Source organism: Calliphora vicina, chromosome 1 (genome assembly GCF_958450345.1).
Source record: "Calliphora vicina chromosome 1, idCalVici1.1, whole genome shotgun sequence".
Taxonomy (NCBI): domain Eukaryota; kingdom Metazoa; phylum Arthropoda; class Insecta; order Diptera; family Calliphoridae; genus Calliphora; species Calliphora vicina.
In genome coordinates, this window is record NC_088780.1 from 31,796,059 (window position 1) to 31,821,535 (window position 25,477).

The 25,477-nt window shown below is 27.2% G+C and overlaps 2 protein-coding genes across 4 annotated transcripts in view; one reads left to right on the forward strand and one right to left on the reverse strand.

Moving 5' to 3' along the window:
• The first annotated feature begins 124 nt into the window (after nucleotides 1-124).
• Dtd (D-aminoacyl-tRNA deacylase) lies at nucleotides 125-1,140 on the forward strand. The gene is made up of 4 exons (XM_065498342.1): nucleotides 125-256; nucleotides 331-421; nucleotides 556-791; nucleotides 848-1,140. The coding sequence occupies exons 1-4, from the start codon at nucleotides 214-216 to the stop codon at nucleotides 1,018-1,020; spliced, it is 543 nt and encodes a 180-aa protein (XP_065354414.1). The 5' UTR covers nucleotides 125-213; the 3' UTR covers nucleotides 1,021-1,140.
• Nucleotides 1,141-3,711: 2,571 nt separating this feature from the next.
• Nucleotides 3,712-25,477, reverse strand: part of Jupiter (jupiter) — a 255,343-nt gene continuing 233,577 nt past the window's right edge. For 2 of the 3 annotated variants that reach the window (XM_065507543.1, XM_065507535.1), the window contains exons 2-5: nucleotides 9,580-9,710; nucleotides 5,923-6,183; nucleotides 4,583-4,603; nucleotides 3,712-3,904 (exon numbers count right to left, since the gene is read on the reverse strand). In XM_065507543.1, the coding sequence (XP_065363615.1) occupies nucleotides 3,774-3,904; nucleotides 4,583-4,603; nucleotides 5,923-6,183; nucleotides 9,580-9,710 (544 nt within the window). In that variant the 3' untranslated portion in view covers nucleotides 3,712-3,773. The remainder of the gene's footprint in view (nucleotides 3,905-4,582; nucleotides 4,604-5,922; nucleotides 6,184-9,579; nucleotides 9,711-25,477) is intronic. The other variant, XM_065507551.1, reaches the window with a different exon arrangement.

Sequence of the window (25,477 nt, forward strand, 5' to 3'; positions counted from 1 at the left end):
CTGTGTGATACACCTTGTTTATAGTTTAATTCAAACATGTCTGGCAACACATGTTAAATAAATAACATTTGAATCATACCATGTTTTACTATTAACAATTTTCTCATTGATATGGCATCACCACTAAACATATGGCGATTTAGTTTTAACATGCCCAGTCGGTGATTTTGTATAAAGTTAATTTATAATAAATTTAATTTAAACATAACATAAATGAAGGCTATTGTGCAACGTGTTACCGCCGCTAAGGTTACAGGTGTTTGTTCACATAAAAACTTTTACAAACATAATCGGTTTATTTACAGTTTTTCTTACTTTTCCATCACACAGTTGGTGAAGAACTCATAAGTTCTATAGGCCGCGGTTTGTGTGTTTTGGTGGGTATAACCCAAACCGATACCGAGAAGGATGTGGAATATTTGTAAGGTTTTTTGAGTAAATCATATTTTTAAAGTGCAGTGTTACTAAAGTGACTAATAGAAGCATTGTGTAAAATTTCCTTTAATGCCTAAAAACTACCAATTTTAATAAACAATTTTACTATTTCTAATCTAGATCCCGCAAACTATTATCATTGCGTTTATTTGAAGACACTTCCAGTAAACGTTGGCAAAAAAGTGTACAAGATGAGAAATTGGAAATTCTGTGTGTCTCACAATTTACCTTATATCATCGTTTAAAAGGCAATAAACCCGATTTTCATTTGGCCATGCAAGGCGAACAGGCACAACAGTTGTATCAAAAGTTTCTGAAGCGTTTGGGACAAATGTATGACGACACAAAAATTAAAGGTATAACTTTTTAAATTTTGTTAAAATTGGTTGGATATTAAAAACTATAATTACAGATGGCAAATTTGGTGCTTACATGCAAGTACATATACAAAATGATGGCCCAGTCACAATAGAATTGGAGTCACCAATTGTAGAACCCAAAGCTAAATCTAAAAACTTAGAAAGCACTGCAGTAGACAATCAAACACAGCAAACAGTTACTAGTGAAAATGGAGAGAAACTATAAGGCATTTTAAGGGGTTTTTTTAAATTATGCAAATATTTTTAATAAGAAATGTGAAAAATGTAATAAGTTAATGGTGAATTTATTATTCAAAAATTAAATTCAAAATTGTTGCTAGTGTAATCGATTTATAGTTTACTAGGATCGCCTGGTGGACGAAATTCGACCACTTTTAAAACGCTTTTTACCACTTTTATGGAATATTTTTTTTATACTGTGCACATCTACAGAAAAAACCTTTTAAACCATACCTATATGTTTCTTCAATATTGGTGGACAATAACATACTTAAAAGTGTACCACAAAAAAACGTGTGTCCTATTTATATATAAGATGTGTCTCTTAAATATTTACTGCTTCTGTTGGGAGAAGAGCTATTTGTTGTGTTTGCAGTCTGGGTAGTAGTTTGAATTAGACCCTCGGCAGTCAAAATAGGTTTTTTGTAAACAGGTTCACCATTGGGCGATAATTCCATAATAATAGAAGTATATAATTTACGCAAAACAAATACAAATTTGGCAAAATAATTTTCACACAAACTGTGCACAAATTTATAAGGTGACGACAGAACTATAACATATACAACATATTGCCTGTTGTTTTTGTTTTTTTTTTTGTATTTTTCGACACAACAAACAAGTGAATTGACAGTTCACTTGTCTAAACAACTTGGGGGTTACTCCCTAATTCGATTCGAAAGAAAATCTTTTCGAATTACAATGCATTTAGCACACATTTTCGTATTCGGATTGAGTTACGCAATAACCCCCCAGAATATAAAAAATAATCTGGGCCCTATTCTACAAACAACTTTTCACTTATCAAATTTAATTTTTTGGCAATGTGATAAGTGTTTCTGTTCCACAATATTCTTTGCAAATCTCACTTTGCAATAAGCAAATTTTTGCAAAGTGAGATTTGTAACGACCAAATTCGCCTTGGTCGTTACAAAGTTTACAAACTGTAAAAAGTAGAGATAATAAAGAGCTATCAGATATGTACAATCTGGTAAACTTCATATAAAAAAATAGGTTTGCTGATGTCAGCCGCAACGGCGTCTGACCGGTGTTGCCACTTGCTGCTGCAGCTTTCACAAATAATTTTTTTTGAAAACAAATTTCTTCACATACTTTCAGGCGGAAAAATTATACAAATTCGTAACACACATTGCCTTTATTTAACTAAAGAACAGATAATGAAAATAACATGCGCTAAATCAGATATTTTCTTTAGAAACGTAATGAAATAAATAAAACACTGATTTTTTTTTTTATTATATAAGAAAATTTTTATTAAACATTTTTTAATTACTGCTTAATTTTTTACAATTGAGTGTCGAATTTTCTGGTATTTTTTATAGAGTGTATGATAAGTGTTATATTAATTTTTTTCGAAACTCATTGATTACTTAGTTTTAATTACTAATTAGCAAGAATTACAATTGGTTTTTTATAAAAAAAAAAATATGAAAAAAATAATTTTGAAATAAGCAAAATTATATTTAAGAAAAATACATACATAAACTTAAAATTCATTTTTATTTTAATTTTTTTTTTATGTAAAAAAAGTTTTTTTTAAGATTAAATGATGATTATATATTAAGAAATATAATAATTAGATGGATGATTAAAAAAAATTATATAAATGTAATGTATTAGAAAAGACAAATACAAGCAAAATATATTTATTTTTATATAAAAATTAATGATTTTTTAATGGGGAGTTTGAGAATATTATAATAATAATGATGATTGATTAAAATGTGGCTGTAATGTATGAAGTTATGAAAATTTTGGTGTCTTTTTTTGAAAATTTTTTAATAAAAAATAAAACCTTTGAAAAAAATTGTAATTTAAGAAAAATTACTTTTTCTAAAAATGAATTTTAAAAATTGAGCAGTTTCTTTATTATTAAGAAAAAAAAGATGTTTAAAAATTGAGAAAAAAGGCCAACATCTGTCATTACAACTTGCTTTTTTTAAGGAAAAATTAAAATTTAAAAAGATATTTTGCAAAATTTATATCATTAGTGTTATTGTTGAGTTTTCTTTTATATTAATAAAAATAATAATAATACAAAGAAAAAAATTCGAAATTCGTTAGTTGTTGTTAATACACTTTGTTTTTTTCTTTTTGCAAAATTCTTATTTGATTTTTAGTTGTTTATTTAATTCTCAAAAATTAAAGCAACATTTTCTTTTAGTTAGATGTTTATAATCGTTTATGGGTTTAAGAAATTATTTAATTTTATGCCAAAAACTGCATAAAAAATAATTTTTTGTTTATTGAACTAAAGAAAATGTTGCTTTGTAAAGTTTTAGTTTTTCGTTTTGAATTGTGTTTTTTAGTTTATTTTTTTTCTTCCTTTTCTGATGATGAATAAGTTTTTCTGTTTATATATTTTGTTTTTGTGACGGTTTGTGTCCTAGCTTAAAGTTATTTATTATTTTTTGTTGAATATTTCTTTCTGGTTTTATTATTATTAATAATTTTTTCTTTTGATGCAGCAAATTGTTGTTTCAGTTTGTTTTTAATATGTTTCGTTTTGCATATTCTTTTAGTTGTTGTTGTTCTTGTTAATTTTAGTTAATATCATCATTTAGTTGTTGTTTTTGTTGATTTTTGTGAGGCATCTCTCTGAATCTTCTATACATATTTACTGATGTTTTGTTGTTATGTATGATGTTGTTGTTGATTTTCTTTTTATTTGCTGTAAGTTTTTGTGAGAGCGCCAGCAATTTAACAAAACATAGACATTTACCAGAGACCGGAAGAAAAGCCACCGGGTGGAATACGATTTTTGTTGATGACTTGATTGGCACCATTCAAACTGGGTGTATGATTGAAGTCATTCGATTTGTAGCCTTCGCCGGTAACAGGATTGCCATCTGGAAAAAGAATGAAAGAAAAAAATGTTAGAAAATTGTGTAAAGACTAGATTTGTAAGGTTTGGGAAATGTTTTTTTAAGCATTTAAAATAAATTTGAATGAAGCTTGATTTGTGGAGGCAGTTTTATAGTGAAATTCAATTGAATGTATTTTATATTTGAACAAATCCTGGTTTGTGGTGATAGTTTAGGTGTCGATGCAGTGTAATTTAACATAATAATAAACATTATTTCACCTTTACGACACTTTGGCTTCAAAGGTTTTAAACCACCTACACCATCACCATTTAAACCCATACCCGTTATAGGATTTCGAGCAGCTGCAGCTCTAGTTACATTATCAATACAAAAACTCGATATTGAAGACTCTTGAGGTTTAGACAAAGGTGTTAATGAATTTGGATTATCAGTACTACATGCTGAATCATTACGAGTCTGAGAGCCTACATCACCACCGGCTGCACCACAATCATTCGAATCTTGAAGTTTTAAACATGTTACCACTGAATCGTTTCTAACTTCCTTACAATTTTTATTAATTTCAGTTTGAAAATTCTGACTAGCAGGAAATCGGGGACTTGATTGATCTATTTTTTCAGGTTAGGAATAATTGACAATTTAGGATGTTTTGGAGGAAGATTAAGGCTAATAAATATTAAATTAATTGAATTTACTTACTACTCATTTTGCGTAGATAAACTTTTTTTGTAATTGGCGAAAAAAAAGTGGCAGCGTGCAAGAAATTAAAATGTAGAATTCGAAATATAAAGATAATAAAGCGTGTTAAGTTAGAAGCACAAGACAAATATATGTAATAGTTGGTTAAGAAAGCAAGAAATTATTATTATTATTTTATTTTTATATATTGTTAATAATTTGCTTGTTTTTTATAGTTATGTATTTTGAAATATTTTGATTAGAGTTTTGAAATTAAACTAAAAAGTAAAGTGATTTTCAATGAATGAAAAAAGTATTTTAGAATAATTAATGAATTTAATGCGTTCAATTTAGTACTGTATAGTATAATTAATATATAACAAACCACCATAAGTTATACCCAAAAAATAAAACAAAAAATTTTCAAAATCTATGAACTTAAGCCGATTTCTTTCTATTCTGGAAAATATTTACAAAATCGTATTTTTTACTATCAATGACATCTATAGAAAATAAATTTGGTACCAAATTAAAGGCATTTAAGGGACCTTTCCAATAGTATATAATACGAGTGTGGGTCAAAAAGTCCTGGCCTAATTCATGGATTTTTGCCATGGAAACTGAACCCGATTGTGAGCAAACGCGGCAGCCATCTTGCGGAAAGCTTTCTCAAACCCAATTGATCATTTAAAATTTAAATCACGTTCTGCATCGATCGAAACATATAGTAGTCGGATGGGGCATAGTCTGGACTATAAAGTGGGTGAGGTAAAACTTCCCAACCACTTCTTTCTAAATACTGTTTAACAGGCATTGCAACATGTGGCCGAGCGTTGTCCTGATGGAATATTACAATTTAGCAAGTCTCTTGTGTTGTTGTTGGGCAAGAGACTTGCGCAACTAAATTGCTTACCCTTTTTAAAATCCCAGTTAAACTACGTTTAAGATTAAGTTTATCTTAGCTTAAAACAATAAAATTAGTAAAATTGAATACTATAGAAAATTCCCAGTGAGATAGCAATGACCTTTAAACTAATTTCTTTATAGAATAACCATATTTGGTAAAAAACATATTCTCTTTTAACAACAACAGCAGCTTAATAAATATTCAACCCACCCATTAATTTTACTGCTAATAATTTAAATAATTATATACCACAATCAAATATAAATGATTTAAATAAAAGAAAACAAAACTTAAAACAACACATAAATAAACTAAAGCATAATTATACAATAAAAAAGAGGCTTGTCTTAAAACATTTAAACCAAAATACGAAATTCAAATCAAAGCATTTTAAAAAAACTCAATAAAATTTCAAAATATTTAACAAAACCTAGAGACAAATTGTGAAACTCACCTGTTTTCGAAAAACCATTCATTTTTAAGTTCTCAGTTGATGACGACACCGATGAAGAGGCCGATGAGACAGAACCACTTTTACCATTGTAGTGACCATTGCCATTACCATTCATAATCAAAGCCTGAGCAGCTTCATTCTTAGCACCAAATGGAATGTTGCTCTTCATGTGATTTTTGGCAGGAGTAACTGGCCTTTCGGGTTCACCAAATAAACGTTGATATGAGTCAACATTCTTTTGAGCGCGGCGAGGTTGATCACCTGCACAGTTGTTGTATGTAAATATCAAGAGCATGTAAAGAAATCGGGGAAAAAACAGAAAAAAAATGTTTGTTGTTGTGTTGTTGTTTGAAGGTGGTAAAATTACCAGACCAACAACCAATCAATATCGAACAAACAAACATGAAAAAACAGAAATTAGTTAAAGGTTTATAAAAAAATAATAATAATAATATAACTTATACAAAATAAGTAATGCAAATTTGTTATTTAAATACGAAAATAAATGATAAAGGTAAATAAAAAGTTTGGAGGAACATGTGTGTATATGTATGTAAAGTTTGTATTGTGTAGAAACAAAAGTTTAACAAAAATTAAGTGTTTGTGTATTAAATATTATTACTTGTAGTTGTTTTTTTTAAAGAAAATTACACATCATTTATTTTTGCAGATACAAACTAGTCAATATTTTTGCCTAAACAAGGGATTGATCACTCTACAACACCCAACAACTAAAGCCAGGAAAACCAAAATAAATCTAAACTAACATGATTTTTAGAAATTTATAGAAAATTTTTGAGATAGTGTGTAAAATATTTAGTTTAGCTACAAGAAGTCTTACGTCCATTTAAAACTTTTTATGACAGCAAGAAAACAGTTTATGTTTTATATGAAAGCCAAGTAAAAATACAATTTATTATGATTGATAGATAACTTTGAAACATATGTATGTGAGAATAGTTTAGCAATAAGGCTTTCACATGAGACGATATAATTTAATTTCATTAATTTTTCCATCTATACCTTTTATGCTATATAATAAAGGATAATATTTAAACATTTTCAACATTTACTAGCGATTTTTAAATAATTTTACAAAACAAGAAAAATTCCTTTTGTTTTTAACGTTCGTTTTGTTTACATAAACAACCCTGTATCTGAATAGTGAAGGGTTATACTAATCAAATACAGGGTTGTTTATGTAAACAAAGCTACCGTTAAAAACAATGTAGCAGACTTTAGCGTTTTTCTAATACCAATAAAAGACACTTTTACGGCCAAAATACAAAATAAATAATAAAAGCTGAAGAATATGTATATTTAAGGCTTGCACAGTATAAAATTAGTGCATGTATTTTGTTTGGCATTAAAATTAAATAAAAACAATTCCATTTTTATTCCAGGAGAGTTTATTGTCTGATTAATTAATCATCTAGCAACCTCATTTTGTAAAAAAAAAAACAAAAATAGTGTCTCATTAGCACAATTTACCGGCTCATTTGGACAAATTAAACTTATATTAACATTACTGGCTGGCTACTTTTGGCGACTACTTTATAGAGTTGTAAAAAATAGAGTACTTAGTGCTGTTTATTTAATTTTTTTTTTACAAAACCAAAAAGGAACTACTCAATATTTTCAGAGTACAATACGTTTGTTATTGACGCTATGCTTGTAAAATTAGGTTTGAAGAAATTCAACATATTATTTCAATGTTTGGAATATGATTACCAAATTTTTTACATTTATTCAACTCTAAATATAGCTCTGAAAAGTATTTGGTAGTATCGAATACAACAAAATACAGTAATTGACAATACAATGGAAACTAAGTTTGAAAACTATATTACGTAATTTCAGACATAGAGAAATATAATTGAGCGGAAATTAGAAAAAAAAAACTAATAGAAAAATACTAAAAATAATTACACATGTTGATTTTGTTTTCACATAGTTTAGGTTTTTACAACCGAGTTAAGTTTTGACAGGAGAGTTTCCTATCTATGTGTATTTATCTATGATTTCAGTATTCAAAAACATGACATTTATCCAATTTATAAGGTTTTCTATTAAAATATAGCATTCTTAGTATTGGTAAAATAATGGAAACTTTTAATCTTAAACTGCAAGAAACAAGACTAAAACAAAATGAATATATAAGAAAACGATATAAAAAGCATCATGTTCTATCGTTATTTCAATAATTATTAATAATGGTTAGTCAAGATTCGAGAAAATTAAAAGGAACGATTTTAGTGCTCTATTGAAGTGAAAAACCTATAAAACAATTTCGTTAAACTAGTACTGTAAAAACTCACAAATTGGGAGGAAGACTTAGGCCGGATAACTTTTAAACATAGTTAGGCATAATCAATGTTTAAATATATTCTTTTCATACAAAAAAATATATTTAAACATTGATTAGCCTTAAATAAAATCTTGATAGTTACCCGGCCTTAGTAAGAAATTCTCAAAATAGAAACACAACAACAAAAATTTGTTTAAACTATCACAATATATGTAATAAGACATTATGACTTAATAGCAGACCGTTTGAATCCCCCAAATGTATTTTGTTGTTGTGTCAGCCATAAAATTTGGGAGATAGTAAATATTATTAATATATTTTACTCTCAACTGCGCCTCTAGTTCTACTCTATGGTTTCATAATAAAAAAAATGTGTCAATGGATCAGATAATACTTAATAATGCGAATAGTGTAAATTTAGATTAGACTTCTTTAATTGCAGGGGTATTAATATGAAATTTACAACAACTATTACTAAGATATTATAGGTATTATTACAGAAAAGTGGTGTTAGGCTTAGCAAAGGTGGTTGGTTTATTGAAATTTAGGTAATTTGACATATAAAAAAAATACAAATTTTAATTTTTAAAAATTTATAGTGCTTGTTAGAAAAACAAAAAAAGTGTTTATATTTGATCTTTTTCGGCTGGTATTGCAACGGTAGTTAAGGGGCAAAGAGATTTTAGAATAAAAAATTTCTTAAATCTCCCTAGTGTAGTGCTTAAAAACCAATAAGTAGTACATTAAGCAAACGAATTAATTTTGGTTTAAAACACAATAAAACAATAAACAACAAAAGGGTGGTAAAGAAAAATTAAAAAAAAAAGAAAACATTTTTATATTTATCCATTTAACAATACCAATGAAATAGAATCTGTGAGCTCCTTGTCGTACTGCATAGATTTTTGTTTAAATATATATTTATTTTTTATATAAAATCCATCAATAAAACGAAACAATTATATAGTATTTATATATAAAAAAAAGGAAAAAAGAAAAAGAAAGAAAAAAAAATAAATTTTCAATGATCAATACAAATACAAATTTCTATAACAGAAATTACAAAACAAAAATAAGCTTAAATGAAACACAAAAAAAATGATAGAAACTAAAAATTACAAGGATTTTATTCACCCAAAAAAAGCAATTCTTGTATTTACATAAAGATTTTTTATCTTTTTTTTATTTTTTGAGAAATGTATATGAATTACACTAGAAATTGTTATGGAAAGCCTTGATAAAATATTTAAGCAATAAAAAAAATAGCTTTAAAAGAGAGTTAGGATAATATTTGTTTATATAAATATACTAATATAAGTTCAAATTAAATAATATAGCAAAAAACTTACCGTTATTTTTGATGCTATCTTTTTCGCATGAGAAAATATTTGATTGCATGTGATTTTTAACCGAACGTGGTGTTTGTGGTAAATCACCACCGAAAATGTCACTGGTGCCACCACCTGGAGGTCTCAAAACCCTGTAATTATACATAAGAAAATACAAAAAAGTTAGTTAGAAAATTACTTTAGCTTTATGATGTTTATCTTAAACAAAAAAAAAAAATAAATAAAGAAACTAAACATGTTCTTAGCAATATAAAAATGAATACAGCAAACTGTGTCTGTTATTTTTTTCATTTACAAGTTACACAAAACAAAAAACCTCATTAATGTTAAACCAAATCAAAAACCATGAAATGCATTTTTTCTTTACTTAAAATATACAATTAGAAAAGCTAATTTAGCCATGTTTTATGTAGAAGTTTAGAAAAGTTGTAAAAAATTTACAAATTATCTTAATGCAACGCTGCACATAAAATTCTTTTAAGGAACAAAAAAAAAAAAATGTGTTTTTCTGCAGTTCTAGTTCTTTGTGCTATAACAATGTTCTATGTAGAACTTTAAATGATTATATTAAGAATTATTTCTTTTTATAAATTTAGTGTTAAGAGAGTAATAAATATTGACGTTAAAACATGTTGTTCAAATTTATTGTAAAACTCAAAATGTTGTAAATTACCTGTCGAATTTATCATGAATGTAACTATTTCAGAATATTCCAAGTTTTAAAGACTAAAAATAATTCAAAATGTTTTTCATAACATTCTTAAACATATTTGTAATAATCATAAAGAAATACACATAGAGCGCAAACTCAGACAAAAAATTACTCAAAATAATCACAAGAGTGTTGGTTTTGTATTCTCACCACTTAGATTTCCTGAATTAGGTCTCTATGGTAATAATATTCTATATTTTCTTCCTAATTTTCAAATGTTTCTAATAAAATAAAGATTTAATCTAAAAGCGCGCTAAAATAGTTAACAACACTGTTAACATCAATTACCTATGACAGGAATGTCATCTCTATTATTTACAAATATGGCAGCATCAATAAACAAAACACTTAACCCTTGAAATAATTGTAAAATGATGAATTTCAATGGTTTGTAATAAGGAATAGTCTTAATCTCTTTTAAAATTTATTTTATTTTAACCTATCTTAATAAATTACATAAAAATAAATATGTTTTTTATATTATAACATAAAATTTTAGTGTGTTATCGATTGTATCATAAATCTATTTTATTTACTTATTTCTCAGTAATAGTTATCAAAAATTATTTGTTTTCATTAGATGCAAACAAAAAAAAATAGAAAGAAAAGTTTATTTGAACCAAAAAATAAAAAATATGATTATTGGCACGCAATCTATTGAAAATTTTACTTAAAAAAAAAAAAAAAAAAACAAAACTACTCATAGACAGCTAAACATCGCAGTGGCATTAGTAAAAAGCAATTATTACAAAAAAAGAAACCAACAGGAAAATTCTGCAAATTGTCTTCACTCTTAAAGTTTTTCTTTTTTTCTTCTCCATTTTTTCATTATTTTACTGATCAATTTAAATCCATTCAATAAAATACCCCCACACTGTTTGTAAGTATGAAGATTTCAACTGGCAGCTTCAAACAATATTGTTTATAATGGAATAGACAGACGACCAGACCAGACAAGACGAGGCGAGACAGGCATCAGCAGCAGCATCACCATCATTTAATATTAACTCAATTTTCCATCTATAATCATTGCAATTATTTATACAGACGGACGGACGGACGAGTTAGCTTGTAGTATTTTACTGGATGACTGGAAACAAACAACAACTAACAAATACTCCTTCCTTATACTACCACGGCTACTACTAAGTCTACTACTATGTTTAAGACTTTGACTACTACCACTGCTGTTTTAACTTCAACACCATTTAAAGTTTGTATGACGTTGATGATCATCATCTCAATATGATCTGTAAAAGCCTTCAAGCCACATTAGCATTTTCAATAAAAGAAACAAAGTAATTAAAGGAATCAATTCTTAAGATTTTCAATATTATAGAAAAGTTTTGCAAATTAAAATAGTAGGAAAAATAAGAAAGAAATATTTTAATAAGGTTTGTGTCTGTACTAGGGTTCCAGATTTGAGAGAACAATGTTGGTCAAAACTGTCAAATCTAATGAAATTCAACACTTAACTTGTTCAACCTCTCGACCTCTAAGTAGGTCGAGAAAGCAATTCGAATCAATTTCATACTTTTTCTTTTGGAATATCACAATATGCTTCTAAAATCGATTTGTCATTAAATGTGTCAAAAAGTTACACATAGTTGCAATTTATTTTGAGCGAGAGAAAATTCTATCACATTTCTTCGATATAATTCCACGATTATGATGATTCACTACATCAAGGAATTCTAAACATTTACAATTAATTTTACAAATTTCAATTAAAGTTCACATCATTTGAATATTCTGTGCTCGATATTGGCTACACGTTTGACATTTGTGTTACCACTCAATGTGGCAGCAGCAGTAGCAGAGGAAGCAGACTTCAATCGTTTGAATCTATGAATATATATATGAAAAAAAATATCAAAAATACCAAGAGCAAATTGTCTATAATGCAGCTGTGTGAGGTGGGTTTTCTTTAATACATTTTGACGGACTATTGCACAGATGTTTAATTTTAGTGAATTTCTTTTTTTTTGTTGCAGTTAGTTTTTCTTTTTTAAATTCAATTCAATTGCAATAAAATTTAATGCAGTTTATCATCATCAGGGAAACCGGAAATATGCTCTAAAAAAAGCGTTTTAGGCGCTTTAAATATGCAGTAAAAACTTTAAAATATGCTCTTAAAATTTAAAAAATATGCTCTTAAAAAAACAAACTTTTACATAATTTTTAACCAAAAAAATTACTTAAATTTTCAAATAAAAATCGTTGTCTATTGGATCTGAAAACATTTTTATACATCGAAAATGTTCTTTCGACATCAACTGATGTTACAGGAGCAAATTTAAAAGACAATATTTCTTTAACACTTAGAACGGTTAAGTTTGAATTAGAACTAAAATTTGATATTTAGATGGAGCTATTATTAAAATAGTGCTTATTTTTTATTAAAACAAGTAAGAGAGCTATATTCGGCTGTGCCGAATCTTATATAGCCTTCACCTAATTATACTTCAAAATAAAAAATTTAAATATTTTTAGGTGAACAAAATTTTTTTTTCAGTTTTTTAATTTTTTGAAAAAAAAAAATTTTTTTTAGTTGAACATTTTTTTCAGTTTTTTCATTTTTTGGATAAAAATTTTTTTTTTCAAAATTGAAAAATAGATGGCTTTATTTTTCAATTTTGAATTTTAAACAAAGGAAGTAACAACCTGTAACACAACAGCGAAAAATAAGTAAGACAAAATTTGTTTCTGATAAACTCAAAATATGCTATTAAACAGTAAAATATGCTCTAAAAACGCAAAATATGACATAAATATGCTCTTAAAACAAATATATGCAAAAATATGCATTTAAGGGTAAAATATGCAAAAATATGCACTAACAAATCGATGCCAAAATTCTTAAATAGTTCTGAAACGTGTAAATATCTTATCCATGTGCTCATTAGACTCACCAGAAAAAACATGCATTTGCATATTTTGGTTTCCCTGATCATCATTATCACAAGGAGTCCAAAAACATTAAACTCAAAGATGTTTATATTTCTTTATGCAGATTAAAAGTCTTTAATTTACAATTATTATTGTAACAATTTTAAATGATATTTATGGTGATATTTGTGGTAAAGTAAATAAGAAATTAGTTAAATAATGTAAAAGTCAATAAAAATAGGAAATTTTTCAGATTTTTTAGATTTTCTAAATGTCAACAATGAATTGATAAATTACCACCATTTTAAGGCAAACTTCAATTCAATTTGATTTCATATAACAACAAAAAACTTCAACTTTGACACATAGCAAGTGAGAAAATCTAGGTTGAAATGTAAATGCATCATTTTAATTTTTGTGGGAATATTTAAAGAAAAGAAAGAAATCTTTATGAAAAATAATCGTAGAGAAACTAGAAAAAACTCAAACAAAAAATTACTCAAAAAAGTAACACATACGAGTGTTGTTTTTGTTTTCACATTCTCACCACTCAAGTTTTTGACAACTGAGTTAGGTCTTTGACAGGAGAGTTTCCGATCTATGATTTTAATTTTATTTTGAGGTATTTCTTTAAACTTTTCCAAAATGCATTTTTCGTTATACTTAATAAACACTGTTGAAATATTCTAAAAATTTCTGAAAAAAATACAAAATTTGTAATGGTTTAAAAAAAACAAAATCTTACATTTGTCACACAATATTTCCTAAAAAAATTTGTATGTATGTTTATGTTTTACTACTCTACCATGACTAAATATTACTTTTTTCTTAAGAATCATAAAAATTAAATAAAAACACAACTGCAATTTCATTGTTTACAACCTTGTTTTAGTACCATATTTCAAAATATACTGGTGGTCATAAAAATATGAAATTTGTCTTTTTAAAACGCATTTATTAGAACTCTCTTAAATTTAAAACTACGTTTAATGACATTTCCGTTTTAAACAAAATAAAAAAAAACATCAAAGAAGAACACACAAAGTTAAAACAATTACATTAAACAAAATTTCATTTCCATTTAAATCAATTTAATCTTTTAACCCAGTCCACTCATTAGAGTTTTTCGGTTTGTTTCGGCTTTGTAACAAAAAAATCATTAATAATAATTTGCTGCTAAATTACGCGGTTATTTTGTTTCAATGAATGCATGTATGCATCACTGAACGTATTAATGAATGAATAAAAGACTAGTTGACCTACCTACACTCACATACATACATACACTTGTTGATTTCCCACCACTACTAACTGATCTTTATCGCCATCACTAGCTAATGCTCAGAGTTGCATGTTGCATTTTTCAATGGGGTCCTCTCCATTATTTAATACTACGAGTATTTAATGCTTATGCTTTTTTTTATTTGGTTGGTTTTAATTGATTGTGTTAAAATAATTTTAGTTTTTAATTGTTTGTACACATGTAATACTAGTACATGTTTTAAACGTAATTTAGGTTATTTTGTGTATTTTGTAAATTAATGTGTTGATGATAATTTTCGATAAGAGTTTAGTTTTGGTTTTGATTTTTATTTTGGCAAGAAAACTATAAGTATAATTAATACAAAATTAAAATATATTAAGAAACAAATGTATTATAAGTACATTGAGAGTTACTACTTCTGTTTTGAGATATGTCAACACAAAACATCAAATGAACCCGTGAAAGGTGTGACCCAGTACTTAGCAGATTTCGTAAATTATGATGAAATATTATGCGAACTTTATAATAAAATTGATAGACCTTTTATTCCCACTACATCAAAACTAAGTTACGAGGTCCCATTAAGTTCAGAAATTTTAATTTAAGTTGACATCAATTGAATACTCTGCTCGATATTGGCTACACGTTTGACATTTGTGTTGCCACTAAATATTGCAGCAGTAGCAGAGGAATGACATAATAGTTTCAAATATTTATTTTTTTGCTTCGATGATATATGTATCCATTACGATAACTCGAAGCGTAAGATATCGAATGTGAAGCCCAGACAAACAGCCTAATCGACATCAAAGTCAAATATCCATGGCACTAAGGTAATACTCTGTATTTGGTGGGAGCAAAAGGGTCCTATCCTATTATGAACTGCTGACCAGACCATCACAGGGAACCTGTACCGAACGCAACTGATTCGTATGAAACGAGTATTGGCCGAAAAAAGGTCAGAGGCCAGACATGAAACCGTAATAGTCCATCTTGACAACGTTCGGCCATGTAACACCCGTTAAAAAGTATTTAGAATGAAGTGGTTGGAAAGTTTTGCCTCACCCGCTTTCTAGTTCAGACCGTTCCCCGTCCGACTACTATTTGTTTTGATTGATGCAGACCGCTCTTTCTGGGATACGTTTCACTTCAGAACAGAGTACCCTATATCGACTTGATTCATTCTTGGCCTCAAAAGATGTATATTGCCAGAAAGATGGGAAAATATCTTATCTAACAATGGCCAATACTTTGAATAAATTTATTTGTACAAATATTTCAAAGTAAAAGCTAAAAATTTAAAAAAATTCCGCAATTTTTAATTAATTAAATACTTTAATATTTCGTTAAGAAATTCACTACTTTCAACAAATGCTTGATGTACAGTGAAGGTAAACAAAATAAAATTATATAGTTAACATCAAACATATTTATAGCCATTACTTTAGCGATTGTGACATCTGCCATTAAAACTGTCAATCGTTATACTGTTTCCAGATTAAATGAACCTACAATCGTGTTACCATATCTCAAAATACAAGCACCACGTATTAAATATACAATTATTTATAGAAAAATACATGTTCATTATTTTTAATTAATAGTTTTTGTTAAACCAAAGAAAGTCATATAAATATTAGTTTTTAAAAAATAATTATGTATGTGTAATATACATGTAATCAATTAGAGAATTTGACAGATTTAATTGTCTGCTAAATTGACAGATTAACACTTTACTTATTAACACATTTTTTTTTTAACACAAATTAACAAAATGCTGCCTAGAGACAGAAAAAAATGTAATTAATATAAACCATTCGAAAAGAAAAAGATAAATTTTCATAGTAAAATAAATATGTACACTAAAAGAAAAAAAAACTGAGAATTAAGTGTTAAACATAATATTGATTTAAGTAGAAAATTCAGTTAAAACATTTGAACTAAGGAAATATTAGATATTAAAAATATTAGAACTGTCAAACTAGACAGTTGTTGATACATTCTCAAATTTTAGTTTTTTTTTTGTAAATTATGACAGTAACTTATCATATCCATTAATCCATTAATATTTTATCAATTTAATATGGATCATTTATATATTAAACAAACTGTCATGTTTTATAATATTGTTCATAATCAATCAAATATTTGCAAGCTGAATGATTGACAGTAAACATTTATCAAACAAACAGTGACAATTCTCTAAGTGTAACTAACCGAACAAACATAAATAATTAGAAAAGAAACATGTAATTGCCCATAGACAACTTTCTGTCAAAAAAAGCGCAAAAAACAACTAAATTTAACGAATGTCTTGTTAAATGTACAACATACATGATAAACAGAAGACGAGAAGGATTAAAAGTGCAAAAAAAAAAATGAAAATAAATTAATGAGAAACGTAAAATACAATGACATCTTTGGTCAACAGGTGGTCATAATTTTAGTCTAGCGCAAAGAGGATGAAAAGCCTCTAACAACATAGTAATTAAAAACCAAAGCAACCAAGATTTACAAGTACGACGAAAAGATATGTCTGTTTGTTACAGCTTGACAGTTAAAACATTTTATTTGTAAGGCTTTTTTTTCTCCACACATTTGTATTTTAACAAATTATAACAAGTGTAAATTAATGGCAATTAACTGAATGAAGAATGCCGTAGTGATAAAAAGGCAAAAAATAAACCAAGGTTAAACTTTCATTTTTGCAAATACACTAAATATCTAACTAATCTAATCAATATTTTTTTATTCCAAAACAATTTGACTTAAAAGAGTAATTTATACGTTTACATAGTAGATAAATGTAAAAAAAATACATTTAAACTAAACTAAACACCAATTGAAAATGATTTATGAATAAATATGCATCATTATCATTAACGTACATACAGCCCACTCTAATATTTGAGGCAGTAATGAAAAACCAGGGACGTTTGTTTAATGTTAGTTAAACTCATCATTATAACTTTGTTGGTTTAACAACAGTTATAAATAAAGTAAACGTACAATTTTATTGAGTACATTGAGAGCAGATAAACTGAAAACATTAAATTTCAATTAACTGTAAAAAAAAATCGAGCACAGACATTCAGGACCCCAAAGACACACAACCAACAAACGTCATTAGTTTAGCAGCAAGTACTTTTACATTGATACTTGAAAACAACTTAAGTTGTTATCGATTGTAGTAGTTATCGATAGAGCAGACAGAAAGGCTTTTTTTTAACAGCCTTATTAAAAATAACAACATAATTGCCTAAAACACTATAAATTGTGGTCATTTCTAAAAAAAATAAGAAATAAAATAACTGAACTCAAAGAGAGTGAAAGACACAAGAAGAAGCCTGTTAGAGAAAATTGGATAATTTAAATTTTAATCGTTTGCTATCAATTCTTTTTCTTATCTGCTTTTGAGAGCAGAAAATTGTAATAAATGACTTGAAATTAGCAATTGGAAATAGAGAAATGATATTTCCAGCAACATTTCAGTTTGAGGTTAAATTAATAGACCTATAAAGTAATTAAAAATGGTAATGGCTGGTTTTAATGACAGTCCATTTTTGAAATGAAAAAATTATTTTGATTGTTGGACAAATTGAAAGGATTATCGTTATTTGAATGTTAGATTTTTAGATCAGCAACAAAAACTAATGTTTTTTAAAATAAATTTCATAAAGATCAAAACACTTTGCATGAATTAAGTATAAGCCATTTTCAAATAACCTTTATTTTGTGCGTGAACACTTTTTACTCGTAAATACCGCTGAAATGATGCTGAAGATGAAAACACAAGTTATTGGTATCAATAAAGTAGATATAGGGGAATTAATATTGAAAAAAAAAACTTCTTGTTTAGAATGTAAAGTAGAAATATGAGATTTAGGAATGGAAAATGATGTTGGATAAATATAAAAAATTTGGATCACATTTAGCTTATCCGTCAATGCAGCGCCTAATTTTATCTTTCAGAACATTACATGTTTGTGGTTTACTCACGTAAACCCTACCATTCAAATAATCCCAGAGAAAATAGTCTAGCGTCGTTAAATCACAAGTACGAGGCAGCCAATTGACATAGTCAAATCTAGTAGTTACGTGACCGGGAAATTTCTATTACAACAACTGGCCGGCTGTGTGGCTCGTGGTGCCTTCTTTCTGAAACCAAAGGGGACTTAACCAACTGTGGCCACAAAAAATCGGTTAAGCCCCCTACTCTGTAAATCGAATTCGAGTAACGTTTTCATTTTTAAAACGAATTTACATATTTGTGGTGTTCAGCAAATCTAATCTACATGATTTACTAGATTTACTTTCGTGTAAGATTCCATAGTAAAAATTTGTACTAAATAAATGTCAAATAATGACAGCTCAATTCTAGACATTTCATCATTTGACAGCCAATTTACTTTAGAACCTGAAATTTGCCCATCCTTTATCTATTTGTGTTCATATTGACGTCTTTTAAAGAACTGCGGTGGTGTAACGTTCCATGATTAAAATGTACCAAGTTTGTATTAAATAAATGTCAAAAGATGACACATCAGTTCTTGAAATTTCATCATTTAACAACCAATTTATTTTTGCCCACCTTTTATCATTTTCTATTCATATTTAGGTTTAGAACTGCTATTGTGTAACATTCCATGGTTAAAATTTACATTGTTTGTACTAAATAAATGTCAAAGGATGACTTCTCATAATTTGACAGCCAATTTACCTAATAACCTCAAATTGGTCCACAATTTATATATTTCTGTTCATATTTACGTTTTTCTGTGGAACTGCTATCGTGTAAAATTCCATGGTTAAAATTAACCATGTTTGTACTAAATAAATGTAAAAAGATGACTTCTCAATTCTTGATATTTTCATAATTTGTCAGCCAATTCCGCCTGAATTTGCTTTAAATAAATGTCAAAGGATGACTTTCCAATTCTTGATATTTCATAATTTGTCTGCCAATTAAATTAATAACCTCAAATTTGTCCACCCATTATCTATTTCTATTCATAATTACGTTTTTCGTAGAACGTTCTATGGTTAAAAATGTCCCATGTTTGTACAAAATAAATGTCAAAGAATAACAGCTCAAATCTTGACATCTCATCATTTGACAGCCTATTTACTTTATAACCTCAAATTTGACCACCTTTTATCTATTTGTGTTCGTATTAACGTCTTTTCAAGGACTGTATTATTACAAAATCTAGACATTAATGGTACTGGAAATTTATCCGATACTTCTGTTAATCTAAGGACTTTGTTTTTCAATAATGGCTTAAATGCAAGAAAAACTGTTTGCAAACATTTTCAATAACAAACTTTTAATTTTCTTTCATTAATTTCTATTTAATTTTATGACTTGTTCAACATGTTCAGCTAAAAAAATACATTTTAACAAAATTGTGCAATATTTTTATAATTAACACACTATAAAAATGTGCATTAAAATAAATTAAATAAATTATATCACATACAAAGCAAAACAAACAAAAAACACCGCTAATTGATTAATAACATTCAATTTATTTAAACAATAAACCCGTTGCAATGTTAACAATTGGTTATTGCGAAAAAAAAGTGACTAAAATTGAAAGTCAATGAGGCAATTTACTCATACTTTGTATTATTAAACTTAATAATTTCTATCAGTGTAATGTCAAAACTTCAAAGGATGTCCGGCAATTATATACAAAAAAACGCTAAAATAAATAAATAAAGGTTGATAAAGACGAGGCAACAATGAATGAATAAGTAAGTAAACAAAACAATAGATGTCAAAACATTAAACAATCAACCACCAGCTGTCAAAGACAATGCAGTTATGTTAAAAGCTAATAATTAGTAATTTAATAATAAAAAAAGAAAAGTAATAATGAAAATTAAATAGATATGATTACAAAGTAACAATTAATTAATAAAATATTACTACGTTAAAGTTTTTGTTTTGTATTAAAAGCAAATAAAAATTTGCATTCCATAGAGTTGGAGGTATAAATTTCTCTTTGAAAATTGCTAAGGTAAATTACACATTTAACGGTATTTTCTTAACAATTTCTTAACAACAGCAGCAACAAGAAATGTTTAATTACAATATGCATGTTTAATGAATGAACAAATGAGAATGACTATGCAAGTGAGTGAGTGAATGAATTCATGATGAAATGCAGTGTATATATGAGGGCAGTTATACAGAGTTTATTAAACTAAAAATAAAAATGATTATGTCTTAGATTTCATAAACAACTTTTTGTACTAATCTCGTATACATATATGCATGTAATTTAATGCATATCAAAACATATCATGGCTTTGAGAGTTGTTGTGGATGTATAATAATACTTTGGATAAGATTTACACTGCAGTAGTACATGGAATATGTAATAGTTGCACACTCTATGTAATCATAATTTTCCACCATACGAAACCGAAACTAAAACAAAAACTGTTATAAAAAAACTCTCAAGCCTGTTAATAGAAGCCCCCAATAAACATAATTAACATTAGAGCTCAGAAATAAAAAACTACAAACTCATTGTAATATTTAAACCCTGTAAGCTATACTTAACAAAACCACAATATATATAAAAATAAAACAGTTTTTGTTTAGATTAATTAATAAACTTAACTTCCGTTTAACAAAATTTACATTTTTGAACAATTTGTTCACACTATTTGTTTTTTTTTCAGTTTGAATTGGTTCACATTTAATTTCTTAAAATAAAATAACACTTTAGCAGCTTTTAAATAAAAAATAGTAGTGGTAATAGCTATAATATTAACAATTAAAAAGTTTCTTTTTATTTCATTTTAAATAGAAATTAGTAATTTAATTTTTAAACGCTTCAAAAAAAAAAGAAGCTCTTAAATTCTTTTAATGATGGTGTGCGGCATGAAATCTGTTTGAGTTTATAGCATTACTTTGTGTTGTTTTTATTTAACTGTTAAAATATCTTAGTAAATTATTTATTTGTTTTTAATTAAAACTAAATAAAACCAAATTTTAACGCTTCGTTTGTTTTTTAATTCATCTAGTAATAAGAAACAGGCCATTTACCGTTTGTTATTAGTAAAATAACTCTGTTAAATGTTTATAAACATTTTATAATTAACAGTAAAATATAACAGTAGGGAGTTGTAAACTAGATTTAACATAAAGGAGGCTATGTATACAAACATTGGTTGTAATAACCTACAATCAAAACGTTGTGAAAATTTTAAAATTTAGCAAGTAAATAGGCTGTCAAATGATGAAATGTCAAGAATTGAACTGTAATTCCATGACATTTATTTAGTACAAACTGCGGAAATTTTTACCATGGAAAGTTACACGACCGCAGTTCTTCAGAAGACGTAAATATGTATATAAAGTCTGGACAAATTTAAGGTTATATAGTAATTTGGTTGTCAAATGATGAAATGTCAAGAATTTAGCTGTCATTATTTGACATTTATTCAGTAGAAACTGGGAAAATTTTTACCATGGAAATCGACCACAGTTCTTCAAACGAAATAAATATGAACACAAATATATAGAGTCTGTGCAAATTTGAGGTTATGAAGTAAATTGGCTGTGAAATAATGAAATGTCAAGAATTGAGCTGTCATTCGTTGAATTTGTTTGTCAGCCTAGTTTTTGATTTCACGAAGCTAGACTATTTTATTTACAGGCATTTGAAAGATTGAATTCGTCATTGGGATAAGCAAAGTTTTTTTTGGTTTACAAAATATGGTTCAACATTTTCATGCAACTTACATAACTTATGTTTTCTTTAATTAATAAAAAAAACTTTTTCAATTGATAGTAAAAAATAAATTATGATTTCCACATCATTTGAATTTTCATATACAAAATACATAGTTTTCAAATACGAATTTAAAAAGTACGGATGTTAAAATGAAAGTTATATTCTACTGAAATATTTTCCAGTAATAAAAAAACTAAAATTCTTCAAATCTGAGCCATGTTTCACTAAATTCCATTTTGTTCCAAGCGCAAGTTTCTCGAATCTACTTAAATTTTTGCCATATTTGTTACTAAACAACTAATAAAATTTAATTTTCTTTAAATCAGTGCCATGTTTCACTAATTTCCATTTTGTTCCAATCGCAAATTTCTCAAATATATGTACTTAAACTTTGATTTTCTTAAAATTTAGTAACATTTTTGCGTTCCTCCCACAAAACCTCATAAATTTATAAAAAATTCTATATCTTAAAAGCAAGAACAAAAAAAAAAACAGATTTTTTTACAAGTTTAAGTCAAATTTGTATCATGTTTCACTTAATTCCATTTTGTTCCAAAGGTAGAGGTCATGCATGTAATTCAAGGTCATTAAAAACTGCAATGAATATAGGATAAAAACTGATTTAAAAAGTATTGAGAACAATAGGAATCCTAATGTAAAATTCCAACCCTTGATAAGTTTGATTTCAATAAAAATCATTTGTCAAATGTTTGAATTTATGTTTGTTGGAAAAGTTTTCTATCCAGAGTGTTTGCAAATAAAAACTACAAAACAAAAAAGTAGTTAATAATTTAGTAAAACGCCGACAAAGCCACTTTAAATTACCCAGCATTTTTAGTATTTAACGCTAATGGTTTTAAACTGCAAAATTTTAATAAATCTGTGTGTTATTATGTTGTATTTGTTTAAACAAAAAACCTCTTTAATACTCTAATTATTTTATATGTATGATTTTACCGCCAAAGAACACAAACTTTCTTATAATTTATATAATTAACTAATTTATATTTCCACATATGACATAAAATTATGTCATGTTTTCCATGGAAACTGACAGATTACATATTTTCTTTATCTGTAACATTAAACTATAACTATTGCCATGATAAAAAGCAACTCTATAATTTTTGCTTTTAATTTTTCGCATTTGACAAATATTATTTCATAAAATTGTTAATTTTCCCCGGGAAAACTGCCAGTAGTGGCGGCAAATGTTTAAAGCATCATAAAGATAAAGATAACAATATTAAATAAAGAAAAAATGAAAAAAAAAAACCTTGCAAATGATGTGTTAATTTGCAAATTGAAAGTCAAAATAGAAATAATAAATTGTTGATTGGCCACCTCCTAAACAATGTGGCCACTTTATTTATTAGACACACACACATACTCCTAAACGGTTTATTTTTGTTTAGTTTGACAGCAGTGTTGGGCAGAAATACAGAAGGAGAAGATAAAGGGGGAAATTTGAGACAGAAGTTGTCAAGGAGATGATTAAACGGCAAATTATAAGAAATCAATGTTTTACATAGATTTAACGAAGAAAAGGTAAATAATAAGTTTGAGGAAATTAAATTTATAATACAGCTTTCTTCCTTTCACCTGTGACATGTAATGTATACTTAAAATTTGATCACGTGTGCCGCACTAATTGAGTTTTAAACCTATTTTATGTTTTTTTTTCTCAACATTGTGTAAATTTATGTAAAAGTTTTGAACAAAATTCATAAGTCTGCTTAAACAAAAACTACTTTCACACATTGTAAAGTCTTTAAAAAATAAGTATATACAAAAAAAATAAATCACCATATTGCACAAAATACAATAAATGAAATAGAGTAGGACTTTATTAAAATAAAAACCTTTTTCTTTTTCAATATTTTGTTTAAAAAGATAAAATGCTAGTAAGAGGAGGTTTGCATGTTAAATAAACCATAGTTTTAAAAGACTTACAAACACACACGATTTAGCCTTTATCGTAAAGCCAAACACTTTGGTATTGAATATAAATAAATAACAAAAAAAGAAAGAAAGAATTGAATTCAAAACCAACATATGGAAATTTCCTTACAAATGGTGTATTTATGTTTAAAAACATGTAGCCAAAAGGCTTCCAAATTTAACAACACAACAGCAAATCTGTTTAGAAATGGTCAAAGCGAAAGGATTTTTAAACAGAGATTGTTAGAGGAACAGTTAGTTAAGTTACTCCACCTCAAGGTTCATGAAAAATATGTTACATGTAATTGTCACCAACATACGTTTCCATGAGGAGTGTTTCGTTTTTTTTGTTGGTTGGTCCAGAAGTATTAGAAGAAAATGATACTACTCCTCCTTCCTTCTTGTTGTTAAAACAATTTTTATTTATTGCATGTTGCGCGCTGTGCGCCTGCTTACAATCTTGTTAGAAATATGAAACTTGTAGTAAAAGTAGTTTGTTACTTTTTTTTTTTGTAAATTTTTTGCTTCCTCAATAATAGTTTATTTTCAATAAACCATTCATTCATTCTATGGGCTGGCACTATATGATGCTCTTACTAACTATTTATTGTACATATAAAGATTGTTTGTACTACAATTTAGGCAGGTGTGGAGTTGGACAATAAACTTTCTTTTGAAAATTGCAACACACTAGACATGTATGAAGAATGTTTGGCAAAAATAAACTTTCTATAAAAAAAAATAGATTTAAGATTTATTCTAAAGCAATTTATGTATTGTAGAAAATTTTAAATCTCATAAACTCCTTGAAAATTACTGTGATTGGGTGGATGGAAATTCTTTTGTCATGGGAGGGAAATGTTTATTTTATAATAAAGCATTAAATATGGGCTATATTAAATTACCAACTTAACTGTAACATTTTTCTGTCATAGTTAGAATTGTATTCGTTTTTTTTACTAAAGTAATAAATAATTTTCCAATTTAACGCTTTGATACAAAACGGGGTAATTTAAATTTACCAAAAAGTACCTGGTTGGCAGGCAATTTCTTCTTGTGCGAGAAAATCTTATTCTTGCTAAACAACTGGTGAGTTTTTTTTTTAGAGAAAATTGCTTAAAAAAGACTCATGCCACAAAACAATACATCATCTAAGTTTCCAGGATAGCGACCTATAGAAATACAATGGAAACTTTTTGAAATAAGTTTTAAGACCAAGAATTGAAGGCATTACTCTATGAAGATTGTTGTAAAACTCAGCAAGAGCTTGCAAAATCATTGGGAACTAAACAAGCAGACATTTCAAAACGTTGGCGAGCAGCAGTATTCATCCAAAAACAT

Coding starts and splice junctions, on each gene's coding strand:
- Dtd (XM_065498342.1), top strand. CDS start 214: ATGAAGGCTATTGTGCAACGTGTTACCGCCGCTAAGGTTACAG. Junction 257..330: donor TACCGCCGCTAAGGTTACAG/GTGTTTGTTCAC, acceptor TCCATCACACAG/TTGGTGAAGAACTCATAAGT. Junction 422..555: donor GAGAAGGATGTGGAATATTT/GTAAGGTTTTTT, acceptor TTTCTAATCTAG/ATCCCGCAAACTATTATCAT.